Source organism: Armigeres subalbatus, chromosome 2 (genome assembly GCF_024139115.2).
Source record: "Armigeres subalbatus isolate Guangzhou_Male chromosome 2, GZ_Asu_2, whole genome shotgun sequence".
NCBI lineage: Eukaryota > Metazoa > Arthropoda > Insecta > Diptera > Culicidae > Armigeres > Armigeres subalbatus.
Genome location: NC_085140.1, coordinates 27,762,528 through 27,787,466, shown reverse-complemented (window position 1 = coordinate 27,787,466; position 24,939 = coordinate 27,762,528). Strand labels below are relative to the sequence as shown.

Below are 24,939 nucleotides of genomic sequence, written 5' to 3'. Positions count from 1 at the left end.
CCACATAAAAATGAGAACAGAGAGATGAGAAATATAATGAACATGTTTTAACCAAATCTAAATTTATTGCGTCTATGTCTATAATAAAAATTTACCTTTATAGCTTCCATAGAAGCTTAACTTCAAATAAAACATACTTCTTGAATCCAATAGTGTTATACTAGCTTATTAATACTTGAAAGTTTTTCTATGCCTGATATATGGCATGAATATAAAATTCGAGCACAAGCACAATGGATATCGAGATGGATACACTACGCCCAAAGAGTCGACATTGTTTTCCATTCTAAAACATCCTACACCGGGGTGAGAATAGGTTTCGAATCTCCAGATTGGAAGGATTGAATTCTACTCCTTTGCTCGACGAAATAACAAGCGAAGTTTATAATAAAATGCTTGTGAAATGCAATGATTTTAAAAATGTTATGCCAAATGTAAAATGCAATGGTTTAAATCAAACGATGTTGAAAAAATATCGAAGAAAATTTTGATGCACATTATTTTATTCATTTTTTTTTTCTTGAAATCAATCGTAAACACTGAAATGTCAAAATCGTGGTCAAAATATACGAAAATTCGATTTCAATCCGTTTATGTGAAGAAAATACACAAATATTACATTAATGCACAACAATTCACTCTAATTCAGTTTAATACATTATTACACTCAATACGCGGAAATACACGAAAAATACATCGAAATATTATTCAATACGTCGGACTGAATCAAAAATACATAAGTGCATCGCCCCTCGATTGGAAACACCAATTAAATTATATTAGATGTGTATTTATTTTATGTGTGCATTGCACATAAAATCTAAGAACCACAAAATTGTCTAGTTTTATGTGCACGATTAACAAAAAATATTTGCAAAGCTTGATTACAAAAATATATGTAAGCTGCACATAAAATTTAGATGGTAATTAAGCTCAGTGTGCACAAGAAAAAAAAGTTCCTAAAGTAAGGTCCTTTTTCTAACCGTGTAGTAAATCTGGGTCTGTTTGGCATTGGGTTAATGCAAGTGATCGTGTAGCACAGCTCTATTTTCTTCCATTTCTTCCTGATTTCTTCAAACGTCAAATTGATGACGGGCGGACAAACGAACATGAAGAAGGAGAGAGAGAAAATTGAACGAGTTACTTTTTCATTTGCCTCGGCACGTAAACAAATCAAAATTTTCTCCTGAATTATTTCAAGTTATTATCACCGAAAATACATTCATTTTCACAATAGCTAAGACAACTCTAAACAAGTAACAGGAATATGTATGTGAGTACAAAATAAGTCAAAGATAAGTGCATAAAAGTGGCCGGTTCAACCTCTGCATGGATGTTTCTTTAGGGCAGGAAGAAGTAATCGGTTCTGTTAGAAGAAGAAGACAATCCAAATTTCAGTGGAAGACATTTACCGGATCAAAACCCGGATGTTCCGTCCTGTTGCCACCGGTTGAAACGTTAGCGCCACTGGCCGATAAATAGTATACCACGTCGTTCTGTGCCCCCGGGGGTTGGGAGTGGGCTGTGCGGAAGATATAGCGGTTTGGTGCACCGACCTCAATTTGGGGCAAGATGCTGACGCACAAGAACAATCAGGGCGGCCGGAAGAAGATGCAGGTGTCGTTTGTGATCCGGGATGCGGAAGAAAAACGGCACCGGAACGGGGTCAACGCGCTGCAGCTGGATTCGATCAACGGTAGGCTGTATTCGGCCGGGCGGGATGCCATCATTCGGGTGTGGAACTCGACACAAACCAACTCCCAGGAGCCGTACATCCAGAGCATGGAGCATCACAACGATTGGGTGAACGACATTGTGCTGTGCTGCGGGGGAAGAAATCGTAAGTTTTTTTCTTGTAATTAGGTAGCTATCATGGTATCAATAATCGCTGTGGTTAATTGAATTTATGAACCATACCATTACTAGATTTTTATTATTGACATTACATATAATACTGGGATGTTCATGAGTAGGTATCTACCTTGTGTAGCGAGTACAAGGTAGCCGAAAATATGCTAGCCTAGACAGCAGCGAACTCGCTTTCTGGACTAGAGACGTAAATTAATTGTTTTCAACATTTAGATTATGATTGGATAAATATGGGAGAAAAACCTTTTGTTTTGGACCTTTTAATTACTTCGATACCTTACATGTATTTTTAAAACTGTTGTCACTATTAATAAATTTCGTTTTGAGAGATGACTTCTAGCGTAACATAGTGCTTGAAAGTATAATATGGCTTTCACTTTTTGAGCAATAATACAAGTTTTTATTTAGATGTGAATATGCATCAAGATATAGCATTCAATAATCGATAAACCAAATTCTTTATCAAAACTTGATTTAAAAATAACGTTATTTGAATATTAACGTTAGTCTTTAGTTAGAAAATCTGGAAAGAATAAACCTTTTTAAATTACAACCCAAGTAACAAAAAATTCCTTTAATAATAACTAGGTCTTTTTTTAATCTGCTCAGTAAAGCTGATTGAGCAAAAAACGTACGTATTTTGGTTGTTTTGGTTACAATATAAAGTAAACGGTTCAAAAATCAAAGCAAAACACTGTGAATGATAGTAAAAAGCACCAAACAAAGCCCTTGTAAGCCATAGCCTAAAAATACCACGATGTAGATGACGTTGAACAAACGGCTTGTAGATTTTGAATGGTTTTTCAATAATTATTTACTAATTATTTGAAATTTGCAGACATGTTGGCCCTAATCATATATAGCTCGAGATTTGTCCTATTGACTAAGTCGAGGTAAATACGACGCATTTTCCATAGTAAACAATCTGAGAACATTTTCAGTGCTTTAATTTTGTTTATTCATGCGTGTTTAACATAATTTATATTTTGGAGGCCCGGAATACCAATTTACATTATGTGATTACCATATTACCATACTGAATGGGTGATGAGGTAAGTTTACCATTTCACCATTGAGAGTATTATCATGTAACACTACAAGACGCATCAAATAAGTGTTAGCACTTGGATACAAAGTCAGTGCCAAGGGGTTCCGATTCCAACTACATATTCTTGCGTATCCGATAAGGATTGACAAAGAAATAGTCAATGACTATTGGTCATCATGCGCCTCCAGTAGAAGCTTATATTGATGTATCAGATAAGCATGTCTGTCTGTTTAGTGCCGTGTTATTCTTATCGAAACACATATGCAGCATAGTGATAAAAAATCATTAATCCATCAACAGAACACCTTACCTTTCTCCGTTCCGTAGAGTGTATATTAGGAATAAAGTATTGAATCTAGAGTGATCCGCTTCAAGCTAAATCAACACTGGTCAACCAGTTCTAATCAGCTTGTACAATTCTCGACTTCTGTTGTAATTATACACCAACTTTATTTGCAAAAATATACAATTGACCTACGTAAAATATCGACCTCCAATAATTTTTGAGTTGATTCATCTTTATCGCAGCAATTGATAATGTTGGTTGAACACAATCAACTTTATTGACCATAACGATAAATTAACGGCAACTCGGCCGTACGAAAATCATTATGTCCAAAACTACCCCCGTGGCTACGCCACTGCTTATGATGAATTCATCTTGACCTATAGTTACGAGAGGATCAAATTCCTCAGAATAATCGATACTCTGGGATTAAAATTAGATCTGTTTAATGAAACAGCTACAATTCGATCTGTTTAATGAAACAGCTACGACCGCGTTACGCTGTGTTGAAAGCTTTTAAACGTTAATAGCGTTCGTCTCAGTGGACGAATTTCTGCGGTAAGCACCTCAATCGACAGATTTCAAGTATGCCTTCCATGTCCATGCTTGATAAGACCCGAAAAACTTGTTTCAATAGGCATGAAACTGTTTTCAATGAAAAACATTGAGATCAAGGGAACCTATAAATATGGGTACCGCATAATTCTTGCATCATTCCATTACCACGTTCTGATTGGTGCAGACACCAGCGAATGAGCAGCTGCTGGGTCTGCCGAGAAGCCATAAAATAGCGCAACGCGATTTTTTCCTTTCATTCTGACCGGGACAAGCGAAGCAACCGCATCATCGATTGAACAGCACTCACACCTTTTAGCAGGGAATGAAGTCTGCACCAACCGCTTTTTCGGCTCGACACCATCGTAGCGCTGCAGGAGGTTTGTTGGAAGGGATCAATGGTGCGAACGTTTAGAGGTAATCATACCATCTACCAGAGCTGCGGCAACACACACGAGCTGGGAACATCTTTCATAGTGATGGGCGATATACAAAGGCGCGTGATCGGGTGGTGGCCGATCAATGAAAGAATGTGCAGGTTGAGGATCAAAGGCCGGTTCTTCAACTTCAGCATAATCAACGTCCATAGCCCACACTCCGGAAGCACTGATGATAATAAGGACGCATTCTACGCGCAGCTGGAACGTGAGTACGACAGCTGCCCAAGCCACGACGTCAAAATCATCATAGGAGATTTGAACGCTCAGGTTGGCCAAGAGGAGGAGTTTAGACCGACTATTGGAAAGTTCAGCGCTCACCGGCTGACGAACGAAAACGGCCTACGACTAATTGATTTCGCCGCCTCCAAGAATATGGCTATTCGCAGCACCTACTTCCAACACAGCCTCCCGTATCGGTACACCTGGAGTTCACCACTGCAGACAGAATCACAAATCGACCACGTTCTGATTGATGGACGGCACTTCTCCGACATTATCGACGTCAGGACATATCGTGGCGCTAACATCGACTCTGACCACTGTCTGGTGATGGTTAAACTGCGCCCAAAACTATCCGTCATCAACAATGTTCGGTACCGACTACCGCCGCGGTACGACCTAGAGCGACTGAAGCAACCTGATGTCGCCACTGCATACGCGCAGCATCTCGAGGCAGCGTTGCCGGAAGAGGGTGAGCTCGATGGGGCCCCTCTTGAGGACTGCTGGAGTACAGTTAAAGCAGCCATTAACGACGCAGCGGAGAACAACGTCGGGTATATGGGTCGAAGTCGACGGAACGATTGGTTCGACGAAGAGTGCAGACAGATTCTGGAGGAGAAGAACGCAGCGCGGGCGGTCGCGCTGCAGCAAGGTACCCGGCAGCAGACCCGCCTTTTTCAGGAGAAGAAACGCCGCCTGGAAGAAGCGGAGTGCGAGGAGATGGAACAGCTGTGCCGTTCTCAAGATACACGCAAGTTCTATCAGAAGCTCAACGCATCCCGCAAAGGCTTCGTGCCGCGAGCCGAAATGTGCCGGGATAAGGATGGGAGCATCTTGACGGACGAACGTGTGGTGATCGAAAGGTGGAAGCAGCACTACGAGGAACATCTGAATGGCGCTGAGAGTACAGGCAGTGAAAGTCAAGGCAGCGGAGGAGATGACTACGTCAGTTCAGCGGACGATGGAAGCCAACCAGCCCCCACCTTGAGGGAAGTTAAGGATGCCATTCAACAGCTAAAGACCAATGAAGCAGCTGGTAAGGATGGTATCGGAGCTGAGCTCATCAAGATGGGCCCGGAAAAGCTGGCCACTTGCCTGCACAAACTGATAGTCAGAATCTGGGAAACCGAACAGCTAGGGGTTATTTGCCCCATCAACAAGAAAGGCGACAAGCTGGAGTGTGAGAACTTTGGAGCGATCACCATCCTTAATGCCGCCTACAAAAGGATATCCCAGATCATCTTCCGTCGTCTGTCACCATTAGTGAATGAGTTCGTGGGAAGTTATCAAGCCGGCTTCGTTGACGCCCGCTCGACAACGGACCAGATCTTTACTGTACGGCTAATCCTTCAAAAATGCCGTGAATACCAGGTCCCAACGCACCATCTGTTCGTTGATTTCAAGGCGGCATACGACAGTATAGACCGCGTAGAGCTATGGAAAATTATGGACGAGAACAGCTTCTGGGAAGCTTACCAGACTGATCAAAGCAACGGTGGATGGTGTGCAAAACTGTGTGAAGATTTCGGGCGAACACTCCAGTTCGTTCGAATCGCGCCGGGGACTAAGACAAGGTGATGGACTTTCGTGCCTGTTGTTCAACATTGTGCTAGAAGGTGTCGTGTGGAGAGCCGGGTGTAACAGCCAAGGTACGATTTTCAACAGATCCAGTCAATTTATTTGCTTCGCGGATGACATGGACATTGTCGGCCGAACATTTGCAAAGGTGGCAGAACTGTACACGTGCCTGAAACGTGAAGCAACAAAAGTTGGACTGGTGGTGAATGCGTCAAAGACAAAGTACATGCTTGTGGGCGGAACCGAGCGCGACAGGGCCCGCCTGGGAAGTAGTGTTACGATAGACGGGGATACCTTCGAGGTGGTCGAGGAATTCGTCTACCTCGGATCCTTGCTAACGGCTGACAACAACGTTAGTCGTGAAATACGAAGGCGCATCATCTGTGGAAGTTGGGCCTACTACGGGCTCCAGAAGAAACTGCGGTCGAAAAAGATTCGCCACCGCACCAAATGTGTCATGTACAAGACGCTAATAAGACCGGTTGTCCTCTACGGACATGAAACATGGACAATGCTCGAGGAGGACTTGCAAGCACTCGGAGTATTCGAGAGACGGGTGCTTAGGACCATCTTTGGCGGTGTGCAAGAAGACGGTGTGTGGCGGCGAAGAATGAACCATGAGCTCGCCCAACTCTACGGCGAACCCAGTATCCAGAAGGTAGCTAAAGCCGGAAGGGTACGATGGGCAGGACATGTTGCAAGAATGCCGGACAGCAACCCTGCAAAGATGGTGTTCGCTTCCGATCCGGCAGGTACGAGACGGCGTGGAGCGCAGCGAGCGAGATGGGCAGACCAGGTGCAGAACGACTTGGTGAGCGTGGGGCGTATCCGAGGATGGAGAGATGCGGCCTCGAACCGTGCATTGTGGCGTCAAATTGTTGATTCAGTGTTATCTGTTTAGATGTTAACTAAATAAATGAAATGAACCATCGAAGCGACCATCATCAGCCGAAACCTAGCCAGTACATCAGCAGTCCACTTTACAGACCCGACAAAGCAGCAATGCTGAGCAGATACCGGCAGCAGCAGCAGAGTCGAGCCGAGACCGGCCGGCATCGGTGATGAGCCGAGACAGGCTGAAGAAAAGCCACATGATGCAGTAAGTATGTCCAAAAAACAAACGGTTCTTCAGAGAGCCAATAATAGAGATCAATATCAAAGCTTTCAATACCCTTCGGGATAGAAATTGCACTTGGGTGCCAAATCCAATATTCTAGAGATAAAATTTCATGCGTGTTTTTCATAAATAGCGTCAAAACTAACAGTGGATAATTTTTCTGATTTAACCGCGAAGTGGACGAAGGACTTCGCTTGACCATGGCTTTAAAGATTCATAAGATGTCCAAATCTCTCACATAATCTTATTTGGATAAAAAACACCGATAACAGCTCAAACATTAACATAAACATAAACTATCAATCGATTTTTCATCAAATGTTGGATTTTTTGGCATTGATAAAAAATATGTAGATAAACATTGTTTGATACTAACCGCACACAAAGCGAACGTGACTGAATGATCGTCCCATGTTACCAATTCTAAATCTTATCACCCGAAATCCAATGTCCGGGTGTTTCCTTCCTTCTACTACTAACAATGTTTTCTCAGAAAAGAACACGTACTTCCCACCTGAACTGAAATTCTAAGCTCGCTTCCCGGCTTATTGGCCTGTATCTAGCGAAAAGTCCCGTTAGGAAATAGACGCCAGCAGCGAGCAACAAGCGTAATAAAGAAGAAACCCTTCTCGAACACGTTAATGATGATGACGCTTTGGCTGACAAAGAAGCGGGATACAAGACACTATAGCTGATTGGCCCACCAATTGGGAAGCAGAGAAGATTCAAAATAAGGTATAAAAGAAAAGTGCATTCGCTCGCAGAGCATTCAGTCTTTTTTATACCATCACTAGAAATTCGCGGTTATTCGAAAAGATCGTTTTCTTACTTTTTGCACTTAGCCGAAGCAAACAGCCTTTTTCAAGGCTCTAAGAGTTAAAAATAATGTTCTCCTTCAGTCGCTATCGCCCGGATTAGAAGGCTCTTCAGTGGAAGGGCTGAGATACAGTCTACATCCGCTGCTGAGCCAACTTGTGGTTTATTTCAGGCAGTCTTTCAGTTGCCTTTCAGGAAGGTTGCCACTGTCGAGGCAAATATTTCGTGACCGGACAGATACTTCCTGAATTTTTTTTTATGATTCTTGTTCGAGGTAGATTTGATTTCTGTGTCGGTTTGATGAGAAGATTCTGCCAAGGAATTGTATGCAACGCCGATTATTTATCCAAAATAGTTGATGTGAGAAATTTGGACATATTATGTATCTTAAAGGCATGGTCAAGTCAAGTCCTACGTCCACTTAGCGGTTATGTCACAGACATTACCCACTGTTCGTTTTTTTTTCTTGAGCAAGGGTAAACGGAAATCTGCAACCAGACACCTGAGGAGGTACTCAGGTAGTGTGGGGATGGGTATGTCATGTAACTCTTACCCGACCCACTAAAACCAAAACCCTTTCGCCAGTCCGTACCCCCGGCCCGCAATTAAGCAATACATCAGGGGGGGACTATTGAGAACGCTCACGCCTATGCTAACGCACTTGACGTCAATACACACAACATCGACTTCAAGGGTGGCTACCTCACCACCCGTCGATCGCAAGCTATGATAGTAACCTTACGGTCCGTATCATAATCTCACGTTGGAGACGAGCACCCCGACAACAACCACCGCGCGTGAACCGCAATGACCTCTATATCTACATACTGAGGTCCCCGCAGCCCACCCGCGACATGTTGGTTGTCGGGATGAGCAAAGTGTTCACTGCATCACAGGTGCCCTTACTGCACTCGTTGGTTTTGTTCAAGACGCCACCACCATTCCATATAACTTCCTCCCGGCACATCCTCTCGACGAGGTTGTCCGGGGTTGTATCCATACCGCTAACAAGCAGCATGGCATTGCGTTCTACCTCGAATCGCGGGCATACGAATATCACATGCTCTGCCGACTCTGCCTCACCTACACATTCAGGACACTCCGCAGAATCTGCGAAGCCAAACCTGTGTAGGAATTTCTTAAAGCAGCCATGTTCAGACAACACCTGTGTTAGGTGGAAGTTGACTTGACCATGCTTCCTATCAACCCAGTTGGACACATCTGGAATCAGTCTGTGGGTCCAACGACCTTTGACTGCGGTGTCCCATGCTCTTTGCCATTTAAGCAACGAGGCTGCTCTCTTGACACGTCGCACTTGCACCGAGTCCCTTTCCTTGTAGCACTCCACATCCTCCTCTAAGAGTATGTCGATCGGCATCATTCCAGCTACAATGCACACCGCCTCATATGATATGGTGCGATATGCGCTCGCGACACGTAGACACATCAGCCGGTGTACTCTGATCAATTTCTTTACATTGTACTCGGCTTTTAGTGCTACGGCCCATGCCGGCACGCCATAACGGATGATAGACAATGCTACGCCAGCTATCAGCCTACGCACTTGACTATGCACCGCCGATCTGTTGGACATCATTCGTGATAAAGATTTTATCGCCAATGAAGCCCGCTGACATGCATAATCGACGTGGCTCGTAAAATTGAGCTTATCATCGATCATCACGCCCAGATGCTTGAGAGACCTCACGGAGTTAACTGTGCAGGTCCCTACTCTTATTCTCGCTTGTTGCAACCCATGACGACTTCCGTCTTGTGATGTGCAAGGGACAACCGCCTCGAGTTGAGCCATTCCTCCACTCTGCCAATCGCGTATGAAGCCTTCAGTTCGACTTCGTCGAGAGTGTCTCCTGTTACCTCTAGCATTACGTCATCCGCGAAGCCTTCTATTTTCACACCGGCCGGGAGACTTAAGCGTAATACTCCGTCGTACATAATATTCCACAGAACCGGTCCGAGGATCGATCCCTGTGGAACACCCGCAGACACTTCGATCGACTTTTGACCAGCATCCGTGTCGTATATCAGCACCCTATTCTGAAAATAACTTTTCAGTTTTTTCTCGCCGGAGACGAGCCAGCCTCGGGCTGAAAGTCTCCTTAATAAAGACACAAAAAAAAAAAAAAAAAAAAAACTTTTCAGTATCCTGCAAAGGTAATCCGGAACTCTCAATCGGTGCAGGGAGTCAGCAATCGCTGCCCAACTAGCATTGTTAAACGCGTTTTTTGACGTAGGACTTACGTCTCTCTTTACTATACCGGGTGTCATTTCAAAATATTCAAATCGACCGCGTTACGCTGTGTTGAAAGATTTTAAACGTTAATAGCGTTCGTCTCAGTGGACGAATTTCTGCGGTAAGCCCCTCAATCGACAGATTTGAAGTATGCCTTCCATGTCCATGCTTGATAAGACCCGAAAAACTTGTTTCAATAGGCATAAAACTGTTTTCAATAAAAAAAACATTGAGATCAAGGGAACCTATAAATATGGGTACCGCATAATTCTTGCATCATTCCATTACCACGTTCTGATTGGTGCAGACACCAGCGAATGAGCAGCCGCTGGGTCTGCCGAGAAGCCATAAAATAGCGCAACGCGATTTTTTCCTTTCATTCTGACCGGGACAAGCGAAGCAACCACATCATCGATTGAACAGCACTCACACCAGGGAATGAAGTCTGCACCGACCGCTTTTTCGGCTCGACACCATCGAAGCCACCATCATCAGCCGAAACCTAGCCAGTACAGCAGCAGTCCACCCTACAGACCCGACAAAGCAGCAATGCTGAGCAGATACCGGCAGCAGCAGCAGAGTCGAGCCGAGACCGGCCGGCATCGGTGCTGAGCCGAGACAGGCTGAAGAAAAGCCACATGATGCAGCATGTATGTCCAAAAAACAAACGGTTCTTCAGAGAACCAATAAAAGAGATCAATATCAAAGCTTTCAATATCCTTCGGGATAGAAATTGTACTCCAATATTCTAGTGATAAAATTTTATGATTTACATAAATAGCGACTTCGCTTGACCATGCCTAAAAAAACATAAGATGTCCAAATCTCTCACATAATATTTGGATATTTGGATTAAAAAAAAACACCGATAACAGCTCAAACATTAATAAACTATCAATCGATTTTTCATCAAATGTTGGATTTTTTGGCATTGATCAAGAAATATCTAGATAAATATTGTTTGATACTGACCGCACACAAAGCGAACGTGACTGAATGATCGTCCCATGTTACCAATTCTAAATCTTATCACCCGAAATCCCATGTCCGGGTGTTTCCTTCCTTCTACTACTAACAATGTTGTCTCAGAAAAGAACACGTACTTCCCACCTGAACTGCAATTCTAAGCTCGCTTGCCCGGCTTATTGGCCTGTATCTAGCGAAAAGTCCCGTTAGGAAATAGACGCCAGCAGCGAGCAACAAGCGTAAAAAAGAAGAAGTCCTTCTCGAACGCGTTGATGATGATGACGCTTTGGCTGACAAAGAAGCGGGATACAAGACACTGGCTGATTGGCCCACCAATTGGGAAGCAGAGAAGATTCAAAATACACCCAGGTTTTTTTTACACGGTTTGGTTTTAGTCGTTTAAGACCTTCAGCGTCAACGAAACAATGAGCTAACCCCACGAAAAAATTCACAAAAAATCAAAGAAAATCCAGGGGGTATTTAAAAAGCAGCGAAACTTTAGTTTTACCGAGAAATTAACGAATTCCAACCGCGTAAAAAAAACCTAGGTGTAAGGTATAAAAGAAAAATGCATTCGCTCGCAGAGCATTCAGTCTTTTTTTATACAACCACTAGAAATTCGTGGTTATTTGAATAGATCGTTTTCTTACTTTTTGGACTTAGCCGAAGCAAACAGCCTTTTTCAAGGTTCTAAGAGTTAAAAATAATGTTCTCCTTCAGTCGCTATCGCACGGATTAGGAGGCCCTACATCCTCTGCTGGGCCAACTTGTGGCTTATTTCAGGCAGTCCTTCAGTGGGAAGGTTGCCACTGTCGAGGCTAATATTCCGTGACCGGACAGATACTTCCTGAATTGTTTTTGATGATTCTTTTTCGAGGTAGATTTGATTTCTGTGTCGGTTTCATGAGAAGATTTTGCCAAGGAATGGTATGCAACGCCGATTATTTATCCAAAATAGCTGATGTGAGAAATTTGGACATATTATGTATCTTAAAGGCATGGTCAAGTCAAGTCCTACGTCCACTTAGCGGTTATGTCACAGACATTACCCACTGTTCGTTTTACATCAAGTGTAATCTAATACCTCGTCTGTTCAAACCTCTCGCTATCTTGGCCGTATCCGTTACCGACCGAATTGCTTCGATGGTAGAACGGCCCTTACGGAAACCATACTGGTTGCTGGATAGGCCACCAGCACACTCTGTATAGGCCGACAATCTGTTCAGAATGACCCTCTCTAGCAGCTTTCCAGCTGTGTCGAGTAGGCAAATTGGTCTGTATGCCGAAGGATCCCCCGGCTGTTTGCCAGGCTTCGGTAATAGCACCAATTTCTGCCGTTTCCATCGATCTGGGAAGTTTCGTTTATCCATGCATCTCTGGAGGCAGCTCCTGAACATATCTGGATTGGCAAGAATGGCGTGTTTAAGAGCCAGGTTTGGAATACCATCCGGGCCTGGCGCCTTATTGAGCTTAAGTTTTCTTGCGGCTACGATAAGCTCTTCGTTAGTCACTAGCGGTACCACGTCAACTGACTCGTAGGGTGTAGCGGGCCAGCCCGATGGTTCATGTGTCGGAAACAATCCCTCTACTATACCGGCTAACATCTCTGGGGATCTTTCAGGAGGTGTGCTATTGGTCCTAGACATCACTATCCTGTATGCGTCACCCCACGGGGTGTCATTCGCCATCCTGCACAGCTGTTCGAAGCAGGCTCGCTTGCTACATTTAATCTCGTAGTTCCGGGCTCTGCTCGCTGTCCGGAATACCCCTCTTCTATCGAGTCGCTCAGCGTCTGTTCTAGCACGTCGCAACCTTCTTTTAGCTTTAAGACAGCTTCTACGAAGATCTGCAATCGTGTCAGACCACCAGTACACTGGTTGTCGATTTCCTGGGGGCTGGGTCTTCCTTGGCATCGCCACGTCGCAGGCACGTGTAAGTACCTCCGTCAGGTCGTTACCGCTCAGTCCTGTAGTCCTACTCTCCCAGCACAACGCCTCCTCCAACAGCTCTTGATTGAACTGTGAAGTGCGCCATCCGGGATCAGTTGCACCACCTCTTCTCGTCGTAGTTCTCCGGGTATACTCGACCATAAAACGTACTTCCTGATGGTCGCTAGAAGTATGACCCTTGTGGACCATCCATCCTGGTTCTTCCGTCCATCCTGCGCTGCAGAAGGTGACGTCGATACATGAATCACCGCTCGGTCCTCTAAACGTTGGCACTTGACCTTCGTTCAGCAGAACTACGTTCAATACCGCTAGTGACTCTAGCACGATATGACCTCCAGCATTAGTAAACCGGGAACCCCAGTCTACTGCCCACGCATTGAAGTCACCTGTTACAACTACTGGTTTAAGGCCAGTTAGTTTCGCCGCAAGAATATCAACTACCCTAGTGTACTGCTCTATACTCCATAAAGGAGGACAGTAGCAGCTACAAAAGTAAACACCGTTTACCTTTGCTATACCGAAACCCTCATCATCAGGTGATGATACTATCTCCTGGATGGGATATCGCCCGCAAGTCCAGATGGCCACCATCTGAGACTTATCCGCAATCCAACTACCGTTACCGGCAGGGATGCGGTATGGATCGGACAGCAAGGCTACATCAGCTTTACACTCAGTAACCGACTGTTGTAGCAGCAATTGAGCCGCCTCGCAGTGGTTCAGGTTCAGCTGTGTTACCTGCGTGTCTGGATCCTTCTAGAGGCCGGACAAGCCTGGACACCGGTGAGGTGTCTGTTGTCTGTACCCGGGGGACAGATCAGACACCTTGGTGCAGCCTGACAGGTGCGAGCTTGGTGGCCTTCAGCTCCACACCTACGCAGGGCTGGTAGCAAGTCACTTTTTAGTGACTTGGTCACTATTTTGAGCCTAGTCACTAAAAAGTCACTATTTGCATCCAAAAGTCACTAAAGTCACTATTTTTCGGAAAATGGTCACTAAAGTCACTATTTTCGCACCACCGTTTGTAAACAAAAGTTCAAAATAAAATTCATTTGTACCTACCATTATCATCAACCAAATCAAATGTAAATCTGTTAGCAAAATATATAAAGTTTGAAAAATTGCTCCAAGGCCGTCTTATGAAAGGCAGAGTGTGTTCAAACCATGGACTTCGGGATCGAGAGACACACAGCGAAGCTTGGGCATACGTTTAGGCAACGCCGTATATAAAGCGCAGGATTGTTACGACTACGAGGATTTCGCGGTTTTTGCTATTCTCGCGGATTTGATGCGGATTTACATAACGGTTGAGGCTTCGCGCGGATTTAGTTTTGGGTGGAAATTTAATAAATAAGGAGCGTAGAGTTTTGTGTTCGATAGCAAAATGTCGTTGAGAAGGGACTCCACATTTGAAGTCTATGCTTACCCATTTTTGGATATTTCCAAGCCATTATTGAATGCATTATACTCTTGAGCACTCGTTTAACAAGCATTATAAGGGTAAGAACTTCACTTGTTGTCATTTTTCATCGTTTCTGAATATTCATTTTTTTGTCACGTCAATTTTGACATAATTCCGAGATATTTCTTGGTTTCTGATTGATTAACCCTTCTATGACGAACCACACAGCATGGTATTGTCGGCGTAGCACCACATTAGAATTCGGACATCGGGACTTCCGAACCGAACTTTCTTCCGAAGATTTATCTGCGCTTCTTAGGCGAATCCAGCGCACTACTTCCTAAGTTGGGTAAGCTGCCTGTATCTAGAGAAAAATCCACCTTCGTTATAAAAAGCTTCCTAACTTTGTTTCTCTTAGAGGAACTTTCACTGTAATTTCTGTAGCGATGACCGCATAAATCTTTATGTAAAATTCCGTAAAAATTGCGCCTTGAATTTGGGAAATAATTTTCAGAAGGTTTTTCTTATGAATTCACCAAACAATATCTACAGGAATTCTCAAAAAGATTTCAACCGGAATTCATGAAAAAATCCTCTTGTATTTGAAGGAGATTTTTTTTCAAGGATTCGCAGGGAAGTTTTTATAGTAATTGACGTGCAGTTTCCGCGGAAATTCCTGAAAGAGACAGGAATGTCTACAAAATATTCTGCCTTGAATTTATGGTATGAAAGAATTTCCGGAAGTTTTTGTGCTGACATTCGCCATCGGATTTCTGTTGGAATTTACGTTTGAACTTCTGGAGAAAGATTTCACAAGGATTGAAGTATTTTCTGCACAATTTCTGAAAAAAAAATCCTAGAAATTTTCACTAGGTTTTCCACAGAAAATCAACTTCCGCTGAAATTTCTGAAAAAAAAATCAGAGTTTTCCAAAGCAATTTCTGCATCAAATTCAAGATTTTGGATCACATTTTACGAAACTTGAAACTTAGGAAACTAAGGTTCGGTAAAATTCATGTTATATATGAGTTGATGTTTTTAATGAAACCGAGATCAGTGTCTCGAAAAAACAAATGGCAAATGGACTCTATATGTATTTAAATTTGTTTCAATTAAAAATGTTATTTCGTATCGTATTTTAAAATGTCATCTTAATTTTGGATTCATAAGCTTTGTGATTCCAAATAATTCTCTGTCTAGTAATTGATTAGATTATTTTATTTATTTTTTGCCGAAAAACCGTGTGTTAATTTTTCAACGTGCCAAAACCAATGTTCACACGTCCACGTCACACTACATAAAAATTAGCGAAAGCCCAATCCAAAACATCGTTCTGGCACTTTTTCATACTGTCTTGCAGCTGAATCATCTATATATGGTGAAACTTTTGGGAATATATTTTGACGAGACAATATTTTTTGATCGATAGTAAAAAGAGCGCAAAATTTGTTATACTTCATTCTGCCTTTTTCATACACAAACTGCAGTTTCAGGAAAAACTTCGAGCTCATGTTAAACTTTATTATCCCAATGCTGTAGAACTTGCTTCAAAATCGTTGTTCAAATTATAAGCATGGTTTAGTGTAACAACTTGTAACTTGGCTGCCGTGTGTTACGGAATAAGGTTTACCATGGTCATATTGCTAGACTCTGGATGACCCAACGAATACCTTCCTCAATATCCAACTCTGTGGTATTTATGATGGTGTCGCCAAGTCGGTTGTACCCAGCTAAGATCCATCCTCTCCCTAGTTACGATGAAGATGCACACGGCCAGCAGTAGTAATCCTCATGATTTTGTAATTTTTGTCTTCTCTTGATTTCTGATAGCATTCTAATAGGGATTTGAAAAAATCATGATATCCCTAGTTTCCGATCTACTACGAGTTACACAGTAACAATACGAATGGAACTCAACTCACTACCTGGTTAATACTTCATACAAAAGTCACTATTTGGTCACTTTTTTCATCATCGTTGGTCACTATGTTAATATTTTGAGCGGCATTTATCGCTACCAGCCCTGCCTACGGCATAGCTTACTGCGATCAGGTCCTTTACAGTCATAAGACTTATGACCGCTGCCAAGACACCTGAAGCAGGTCTGAAGCGGTTGGCTTATACTTAGCGGACATACCGACCAACCCACTTTCAGTTTAGCCTTATCCATTACCTTTTTGGCCTCAGCCTGAGGTACTTGGAATGAGGCAACCTGCATTCCCGCGAAGCTTTTGCGTAACCGAACCGTAGATTCCTGGTTCTCGACATTGCACTGATCTCTCAGTGCGTCGACCAAGTCTCTAGCCTCGGTTACTTCATCCAGGCCCTTGCACTGGATGTTCGAAACTGGACATAGGGCTCTTACTTGAACCCCATCGCCCAGGTCTTCCTCTGTCAACTTTTTGAACTCAGAACTCTTCTGAGCAGCATCCCGCTTCAAGACGAGAATCATCTCGCCTTTCCGCGTCCTTCGGATGCAGTTGACATCCCCTCCTAGGCCAGAGAGTTTGTCATTAACTCTCATGGCCTTCAAGACTTCGGCGTAGCTCTTGTCGTCAGTACTGACGATAATCGCCTCGCCTCTGTCTTTACGCTTACCACTGACATTGGAAGGCGCACCGCTCTGGGCTCTACCCTTCTTAACAGTGGCGCGTATCGCTCCGCCTGCCGCTTTCTCTGCGGCCTGCTGCCGTTGCCTTCTCGCCTTCTTGGGATTCACGACCTCCCTCCAGGGTAGATCTTCCTCCCGGCGAGCTTCAGTGGTCCTCGATGGTGGAGGCACTGGGTTCACCGGCTTGGGATGGCCATCCTTCTGCACGACCTTCTTCCTTTTCTCTGGCTTCGGGGCTGCGGACTTCTCGACAGCTGCCTTCAGGTTCGCCTCCTGCGTAACCTTACTCAGCTTCGGAGTCGCCCCTGTTACAGCCATCCTTTTACGGAGTTCCTCGACCTGGCTCTCCGCCAGTCGTTTGCCCTCGGACAGGAGACGAATCTTCGATTCTGCCTCCTCTTTGTCCCTCTCCGCCTGCTTTCGCTCCTTGACAAGTTTGCGGAGCTCTCTCTCCGCACTCTTGCTGGCCTCTAGTAGGGACCTCCACTCCGTTTTGGCCTCAACTACTAGGGCACAGAGTGCCTGCACAGCAAGTTTCAGATCCTTGCTGTAGTTAACCCGGTTGTCTAGGAACGACATAATCACGTCGGATACCTCCGTGACTACTTCCATCGTGTGACCACCGCGTTCTTCGTGGTTCGCCATCACAGATTTGATGACGCGGGTCAGGGTGGGGCCGTCCATCTTTACTTCAACCGGGACCTCCTCAGACCCTCCACGGGCTTCTCCATCGCCTTCCCCCGGCGATCTTTGGGGAGACCTTTCAAGGCCGCTACGTTTGGTGAAAGGGTTCTCCTTACCACCATTCGCCTCACCTGCATCCCTCGACGTTTTGTGTTGTTTGATAGAATTCATCGCTGTTGGGTCCCCCTTGCGGCTGCTGTCGAATCCTGCTGGTGTAGTCGCCTTCGCGATCCCATGGTTATCTATACATACCTTGCGGCATGCAGGGAGGCCATGCGAGGGTTGACACTTTCGTGTTCAGAGCCAGATCAGCGCTAGTCAGGGAAGAGCGTCTGAGCCTACTCCCACTCAGCTGCCAGCTGAGCGACAGGATTGTACCGCGTGCTACAAGGCCCGCCACGGTTTTAGGGGACGGAAGACAGCCTGGCCATTAGCCCATTCGCCGTTTCAGGTCGGTGTCACCCGGCCTTACTAAGAGAATAGAATAACCAGACTACCAGCCCTCGCGTTCACAATATCCCAATATCCAAAAACAAGACCATTAACATGCAACCAGTATACCATAATCAGGATCTTACTGGGATCAATCCTGATGTGCCAATGGCACTCCCTGGGCTTGTGCTTTTGAAGCGGCACACAGTCGCTTTGATAGAGTCTGCTTACGGACACTTGTGGTTTTTTGGGAGGGATTTAGCAGAGCCCACTGCTAGACCCCACCACGTCCTAGGCAGTCCTCCCTGACTCACAGACGCCTAGAGAGGGGTCGTCAAGCCCTTGGACGTAGTCCCTGCTGCCCGAGTATGTATGTCAAGAATGAAAGAGACAATCGTACATTTTAATTTTTTTTATTCTAATTCATTTTATGGTTAGTATTGGTTTAGTATCGGTGCGGCCGTTTGTGGAAGAAGGTGAGGATCATACCTTTGGTGGTCGACAGGAGGTCGACGAGCGAGGGGAGAGGGTGGGTTCTACTCATGACTGGTTCCAGAAGCTTGCTAGCTAGGTGTGGCTACTCGCTGGTGGTTCCTCGCCAGCATGCGGACGGCCGGTGGCACTCAACAGGTGTGGGTCAGTGTCAGGCTTGATACACTTCGCAATGGTTCGGCGGTGATGATTGCTTGCCGGGCGGCGAGAGCTGCGACCACTTAGGGTGGTTGGCACAGTTGGGCTCGAATCGCACGTGGCAATGGCGGATCGAAGATGGTAGTTCCTTACCGGATGACTGAAAGCTGGTTCAAACTTCGCTTGGCTGTGTTGGGTTCGAAGCACACTTTGCAATGCCATTTCGACGGTAGTGGTTCCTTGCCGGGCGGCGGGGGCCGCGACCACTTAGCTTCACACCAGGAGCTCACGGTTCCCTCCAGAGGCGACACGCGGTTAAATTGCCTTTTTCCCACGATTTTCTTTCGGACCCCGTTTTATTCACGTCCGAACGCTTTCACTGATACTATCCGAATCCCCGTCTTTTCTTCTCCTCCTTTTCTTCCTTTTTTCCTCACTCTTTTCGCTCCGGATCTTGCAATGACCTTTTCTATTCCGTCCTCTTAGGGGTGATGCGCTTAGTGTTAGTGGGTATTTAGTTAGTCGGCTTATTATTGTCGTATTCGGTAACACATTTCATAACACTCAATAGAAACGATTCTTGATCCATTCAAGGCGATGGTAATGGGTTCACTTCTATTCGATTGTTCTGTGATGTGGACATCACGCCATTGTTGGCTGCAGTTGTGTGGAAGTCCCGTTCTCTACATGTTCCCCGTCGAATGCAACTCGTTGCGAGTAAATCGGGTAATGCTAAGTTCCAAAAAGTGTGTCTACAAAATTTGTACACATACACACATACACACACACACATACACACACTGCGAAATGGCGAGTTGACATCTGGGAAGGAGCGACCTACACAGCTCTGGTCCTCACAAGTTCCAATCTCACGCTTCCACGGGTCTTCCGATAACATCACCGCGTCATGCTGGGCTCTGGCGTGGTAGACCTCTTTTCCCGAGCAACTCGTGGGACCAAAATCGGGCGGTCGGGGCTACCAAGTGTAAACCCGTGAAATCCATGGAGTCGAGGTCTACCCAGACTGAGGCCAAAGGATTCGCGGACTCGGGCAAGGTCGAATGGACCGAGGGAGTGCCAGCGAAGACAGTGGTGCCAAAGTCTACCCAGACTGAGGCTCAAGTATTCGCGGGCACGTCGGGGATGACTGCTCCAACGGAGCAAACACAAAAACGGGGTAGACAGTCTCCAGGGGATGAGCTCCCTGGGGGTCGCTCCAAAACGCGGAGGGTTATTACCCCGAACAAGGGTAGTGGGGCTGGGAAGCTGAACCCCGGCCAGGTACTTTGGGAGGTACCTGGAAAGGTCCGTCCACCCAGGCAAGACGGTGGTAAGAGGTTACAGCAGGCTAAGAGCTCTCAGCCGCCCAGACCAGGGAAATAGAGGGGACCTGATCAAGAACAAGAGGAAACCGAAGACGCCAAGGGCTGAAAAAAAAACCAGGCGAATGAGAGTAGGCGTCAATCGCTCCAGGGGCGATGCCCTAGTCATCAAGACGGACGAGGTTAAGTACTCGGACGTCTTGAAGGCGATGAGAAGTGATGTCAAGCTCGGTGAACTCGGCGCCGACGTACGTCGAATAAGACGTACCCGGATGAGCGAGATGATCCTCGAGCTGAAGCGGGGTGTCTCGCAAAAGGGCGCCGCCTACAAGAAGTTGGCGGAGGAAGTCCTAGGCGAGACGGTCAAAGTGAGGACACTCACGACGGAGGTGAATCTAAAGGTTAAAGACCTGGACGTGGCGTGGTAAGGCCACCTGGAAAGCCGGCAATGCGCTGGCACGATACCATGGTGTTCTTCTAAAAAAGCGAGACGCGATGTTCGATGCTGCAAGGACACGCAGTTAACCTCGAGGGTGCGTTGTGCACTAGCCCCCCTTCGTAGAACTGAGTCGATCGGTATATAACACTATGGGACTCCGGGCCTTCTATCAAAATTTGTTTTTTGGAGTATTCCTATAGCCTTTCGGTACAACTTTGTTGTACGAGAAAGGCAAAAAATCTGAATGACTTTGCTAAATTCCGGAGTTACCGGAGAATTCTAATCACCAGACTAACCGGTGAGTGCATTCTTCAAAATAATCCGTAAGCTTCTGATGTGAATTTTCATTCGATAAGCCAGCGGCTACTCTGAAACTTGTGAAGGATATGTCACCGGAAAGCATGAACGAAACCATCAAGCAACACAATGCCAGACATTTTTTTCATCATTTAAGAAATTTCATGCTATGGAGTGCGGTGATTCCAAATTGAAGACGTTTGAATGCGCTGCCGCTGAGTTTAGAAGCTGCTCTACAAAATGCATGATTGGGTTGCGGATCAATCAGACGGAAGGCACAATGGATATGACGGATCTTGTAATTTGGTGAGATCTAATCAAGTATTATAATTACGAGTCCTCATCCTCTATCTTCTACTCTCTCACAAGTTTAATAGCCTGAAACTGAACTGTTTCAAACCTTGTATGGGTCTGAAGCAGAGGACGGGACGTTTGAGCCTACCAGTGGATGGAAAGGTCCGTTGTGATAAAGGGACTATCACAGACCCGGAATAAGTTTTCTACGAGTAGAGTTCACATTGATTTCATGAGTGTCATACAACGTAGATTGGCCACGGCCCGGGGATGCGTTGAGTATAACAAGAACGTTTATCCTACCAAAATGAATATTTCTTAGCTTTCCTGTGTATTACTTTTTTACCTATTGCATGAATTTGATTCCACTTTTTTTTCTCTTATTGTTTCACTTTCAGTGATCAGTGCCAGTTGTGATACTACGGTAAAGGTTTGGAATGCCCACAAAGGGTTTTGTATGTCGACACTTCGGACGCACCGAGATTACGTGCAGGCTCTGGCCTATGCAAAAGATCGCGAACAGGTTGCCAGTGCGGGCTTGGATAAGGCCATCTTTCTTTGGGATATCAACACATTGACTGCACTCACCGCATCGAACAACACCGTCACAAGTAAGGTTCACGTAGCTATTGGAAATTATCGTATTAACAGATTTGAACAAATTTTATATTTCTAGCATCGAGCATCACTGGTTCAAAAGATTCGATCTACAGCTTAGCTATGAATCCCTCCGGTACGGTAATCGTATGCGGTTCCACCGAGAACACCCTCCGAATATGGGATCCCAGGACGTGCAATAAGATTGCTAAACTGAAAGGCCACACAGAGAATGTGAAGGCGCTGGTTGTGTCTGAAGATGGCCAGTTCGTTGTGTCGGGTAGTTCGGACGGGAAAATAAAGCAGTGGAGCATCGGGCAGCAACGATGCATGCAAACGATAAGTGTACATTCGGAAGGGGTGTGGGCATTGTTGATGACGGAGAACTCTTCGCACGTGATTTCCGGCAGCAGGGATAAGAAAATTATCATGACTGAGCTACGCAACCCAACGAATAGTGTACTGATCTGTGAGGAACGAGCGCCCGTTTTGAGTTTGTGCTACAACTACGATCAGACGGGTGTTTGGGCTACCACGTGGAACAGCGACATCCGGTGTTGGAAGCTGAACAAAACGGAGAAGCTGAGCAATTATAACTACAGCAGTAACAGTAGTATAAATAGTAACAGCGGTGTCGGAACTGCTGTGGGTGACGGAACCCTCATAGCTACGAATTCTACAGCATCGACAGTGGCCGCGGCAGGTACTAGTGCAGGACAGGGAAAAGGATTCGAAGTTGCATGCATCAAGGGAGGAGCTGCGATCAAAAAGTATCACGTACTAAATGATAAGCGATTTATGCTAACAAAGGATAGTGAACAAAATGTAGCAATCTACGACGTACTGAAGGTGAAGAAAGTCGAAGATCTGGGTAAAGTGGATTACGACGAGGAGACTAAGAAGCGTATCCAAAAAGTTTACGTCCCCAACTGGTTCACGGTGGATCTAAAAACTGGGGTAAGTCACCAAAACATGTCTAAATGAACGATTGAAATTAAATCTAGCCTTCCAGATGCCTACGATTGTCCTTGGACAGGATGAGGTGGATTGCTTCGCGGCGTGGGTCTCTGCAGAAGCCGGCCTTCCGGAGAACGCTGAATCTGGCACGGATCCGAAGGTCAACTATGGTAGCCTGCTTTTGCAAGCATTATTAGAATACTGGAAACCACCACCTCCGCATCATCACCTCCAGGGTGTAGGTTCGGATCTAGATTCCAATGGATGCGACGGTGACATCCGCGGTAATGAATACTTTAGCGTGCCCAAGCATACGCCAATCATCTTTAGCGAAGTTGGTGGCAGAAATGTGTGTCGCTTATTGGTAAAAGATGCCGTTGGGGAAACCGAAAGTGCCCTGCTCAGCGAAACGGTTCCATCCTGGGTGACAAATGTTGTCATCGAACGAACCATTCCCAAATTTATCAAGCTTCCGTTCTACCTGCTAGCGCACCCATCCATGTTGAAACAGGATCGCAGTAAAAAGGTAAGTCACAAGAAAATCTAAATTCTTATCGATATCATCATCACAAAGTCGAGCAACTAGCAATTATTTCTACTGGACCGCATATTGATTGCCAAAACGACGGGTCTGCTCTCTGTTTTCCGTTTGGTTGTCCCTCCGCACACCGTTGACCGCCATCAACATTTTCGGTTTTGCCCACCCACACCGTTATGGTTTTATCCCGATTTATCGTAAAAGCCTGATTTAATTATACAGGAACGTCTGATCGCCAACGAGTTCATCCAGTGCCGGAAGGTGTGCGAACACGTACTCGAGAAGGTGCTCGGAGCGGATCTGCCGGCCAGCACCGGTAACTCCAATTCGTCCCAGAACAATAGCCAAAGCGATGCCAATTCCGAGGGTAGCCAGGTGCCAGCCGAGGAACGAATCGAACTGCTCTGTAACGATGTGGTAAGTAGGAATTGTAATTTAGGACGCAAAATAAATTCACCTCAATGAAATTATTTTACACTACAGCTTAATAATCATGCCTCAAGATTTTCTGAAAAATGTTTTTTTTTGTAATTTCTGGACCTTTGGAATCTAGTTCCGTTATCTAAAGTAGTCCTCAACTGTTTTCTTCCATTATTTATGGAATTTTTCGTTGGCGTTGAACGAATTTGTCGGTACCATCAATCTTTATTGTCTTTTGCAGATTTGCGATCCCAACATGGACCTGCGGACGGTGAGGCATTTCATCTGGAAGCAATCGTCCGATCTCACGTTCCACTATCGAACGAAGTCAAACTAGATTCCTTAAAGGGTAGCGCGGACTGTTTGATTACTTTGTCTCTGGAGCTCCGATAGGTACGGACGGGTGGTGTGTAGTGATAGAGAAGGACGATTTTGTTCAGTGCGAAAGATTGCGCGCGTCTGTTTAGATAGAGAGATAGAATTTAGCAATGTTATATGTTTACTAAGTTATTTATGCACTCATGCAAACAAGTTTTAAACGGCGTAGTATTCCTATTGTAGTATACTGTAGATGCCAGAGTAGCAGCTCGCATTTAGTAATCTATTTTCTGTTTCTGTTCGATCTTCTTCTATTAGTTACGATAGACTGTACTATTCAAATACGTGATCAATTTATTCCAGTGTACCATTATTTTAGGTTAATAATTTCCTCCTTGATCGCCCCTGAAACATCTTCAGTTGCATTTTTTCTAAATTTCATGAATGTATGCAAAGCTGTTAGTCGCCTCGGACTGAACATTGCCAATCTATGTAGGGAATCTTAGTTGAATGTGCAACTAAAAACGACAACTTGCAGGCTTACTATCAGTAGGCAAGAATGTAACGAAAATTATTAACAAATAGAATCGTAGCAACTATTAGTAAGGGAGCTTTGAGCGCTTAGAAGGTTGAATTAAATTCTATTCTACAAACACTAATCATTACAATTACGAGTGATCAGAAATAGCAAAACGGCAATGAAAAAAAGTAGTACTAACAACAACCAGAATTAGAAGATAGACAGGAATGATTGTAATTCAGGAATGCGACATTTTATGATGCGTCTCACAAGGAACAGTTAAAAAAGTATATGGAATATATCCTTTATGAATCAAAAAAAGCGTAGTACATTTTTTGTTCTGGTGGGATTGAAAGAAGTTCGGAAATTGAATAGAAAGAATGT

General features: G+C 44.9%; 1 protein-coding gene across 3 annotated transcripts; it reads left to right on the top strand.

Annotated features, from left to right (window-relative positions):
- Positions 1-1,103: 1,103 nt before the first annotated feature.
- On the top strand, positions 1,104-24,446 carry LOC134218356 (WD repeat-containing protein 48 homolog). 3 transcript variants are annotated; one of them, XM_062697295.1, is made up of 7 exons: positions 1,104-1,269; positions 1,346-1,840; positions 21,604-21,816; positions 21,882-22,759; positions 22,815-23,285; positions 23,520-23,714; positions 23,959-24,446. In XM_062697295.1, exons 2-7 carry the CDS (start codon positions 1,573-1,575, stop codon positions 24,052-24,054), a joined length of 2,121 nt encoding a protein of 706 aa, XP_062553279.1. In that variant the 5' UTR covers positions 1,104-1,269; positions 1,346-1,572; the 3' UTR covers positions 24,055-24,446. The 3 variants fall into 3 exon arrangements, with proteins under 3 accessions (XP_062553279.1, XP_062553278.1, XP_062553277.1); XM_062697294.1 differs by having other exon boundaries at positions 1,104-1,273; XM_062697293.1 differs by having other exon boundaries at positions 1,104-1,840.
- Positions 24,447-24,939: the final 493 nt, after the last annotated feature.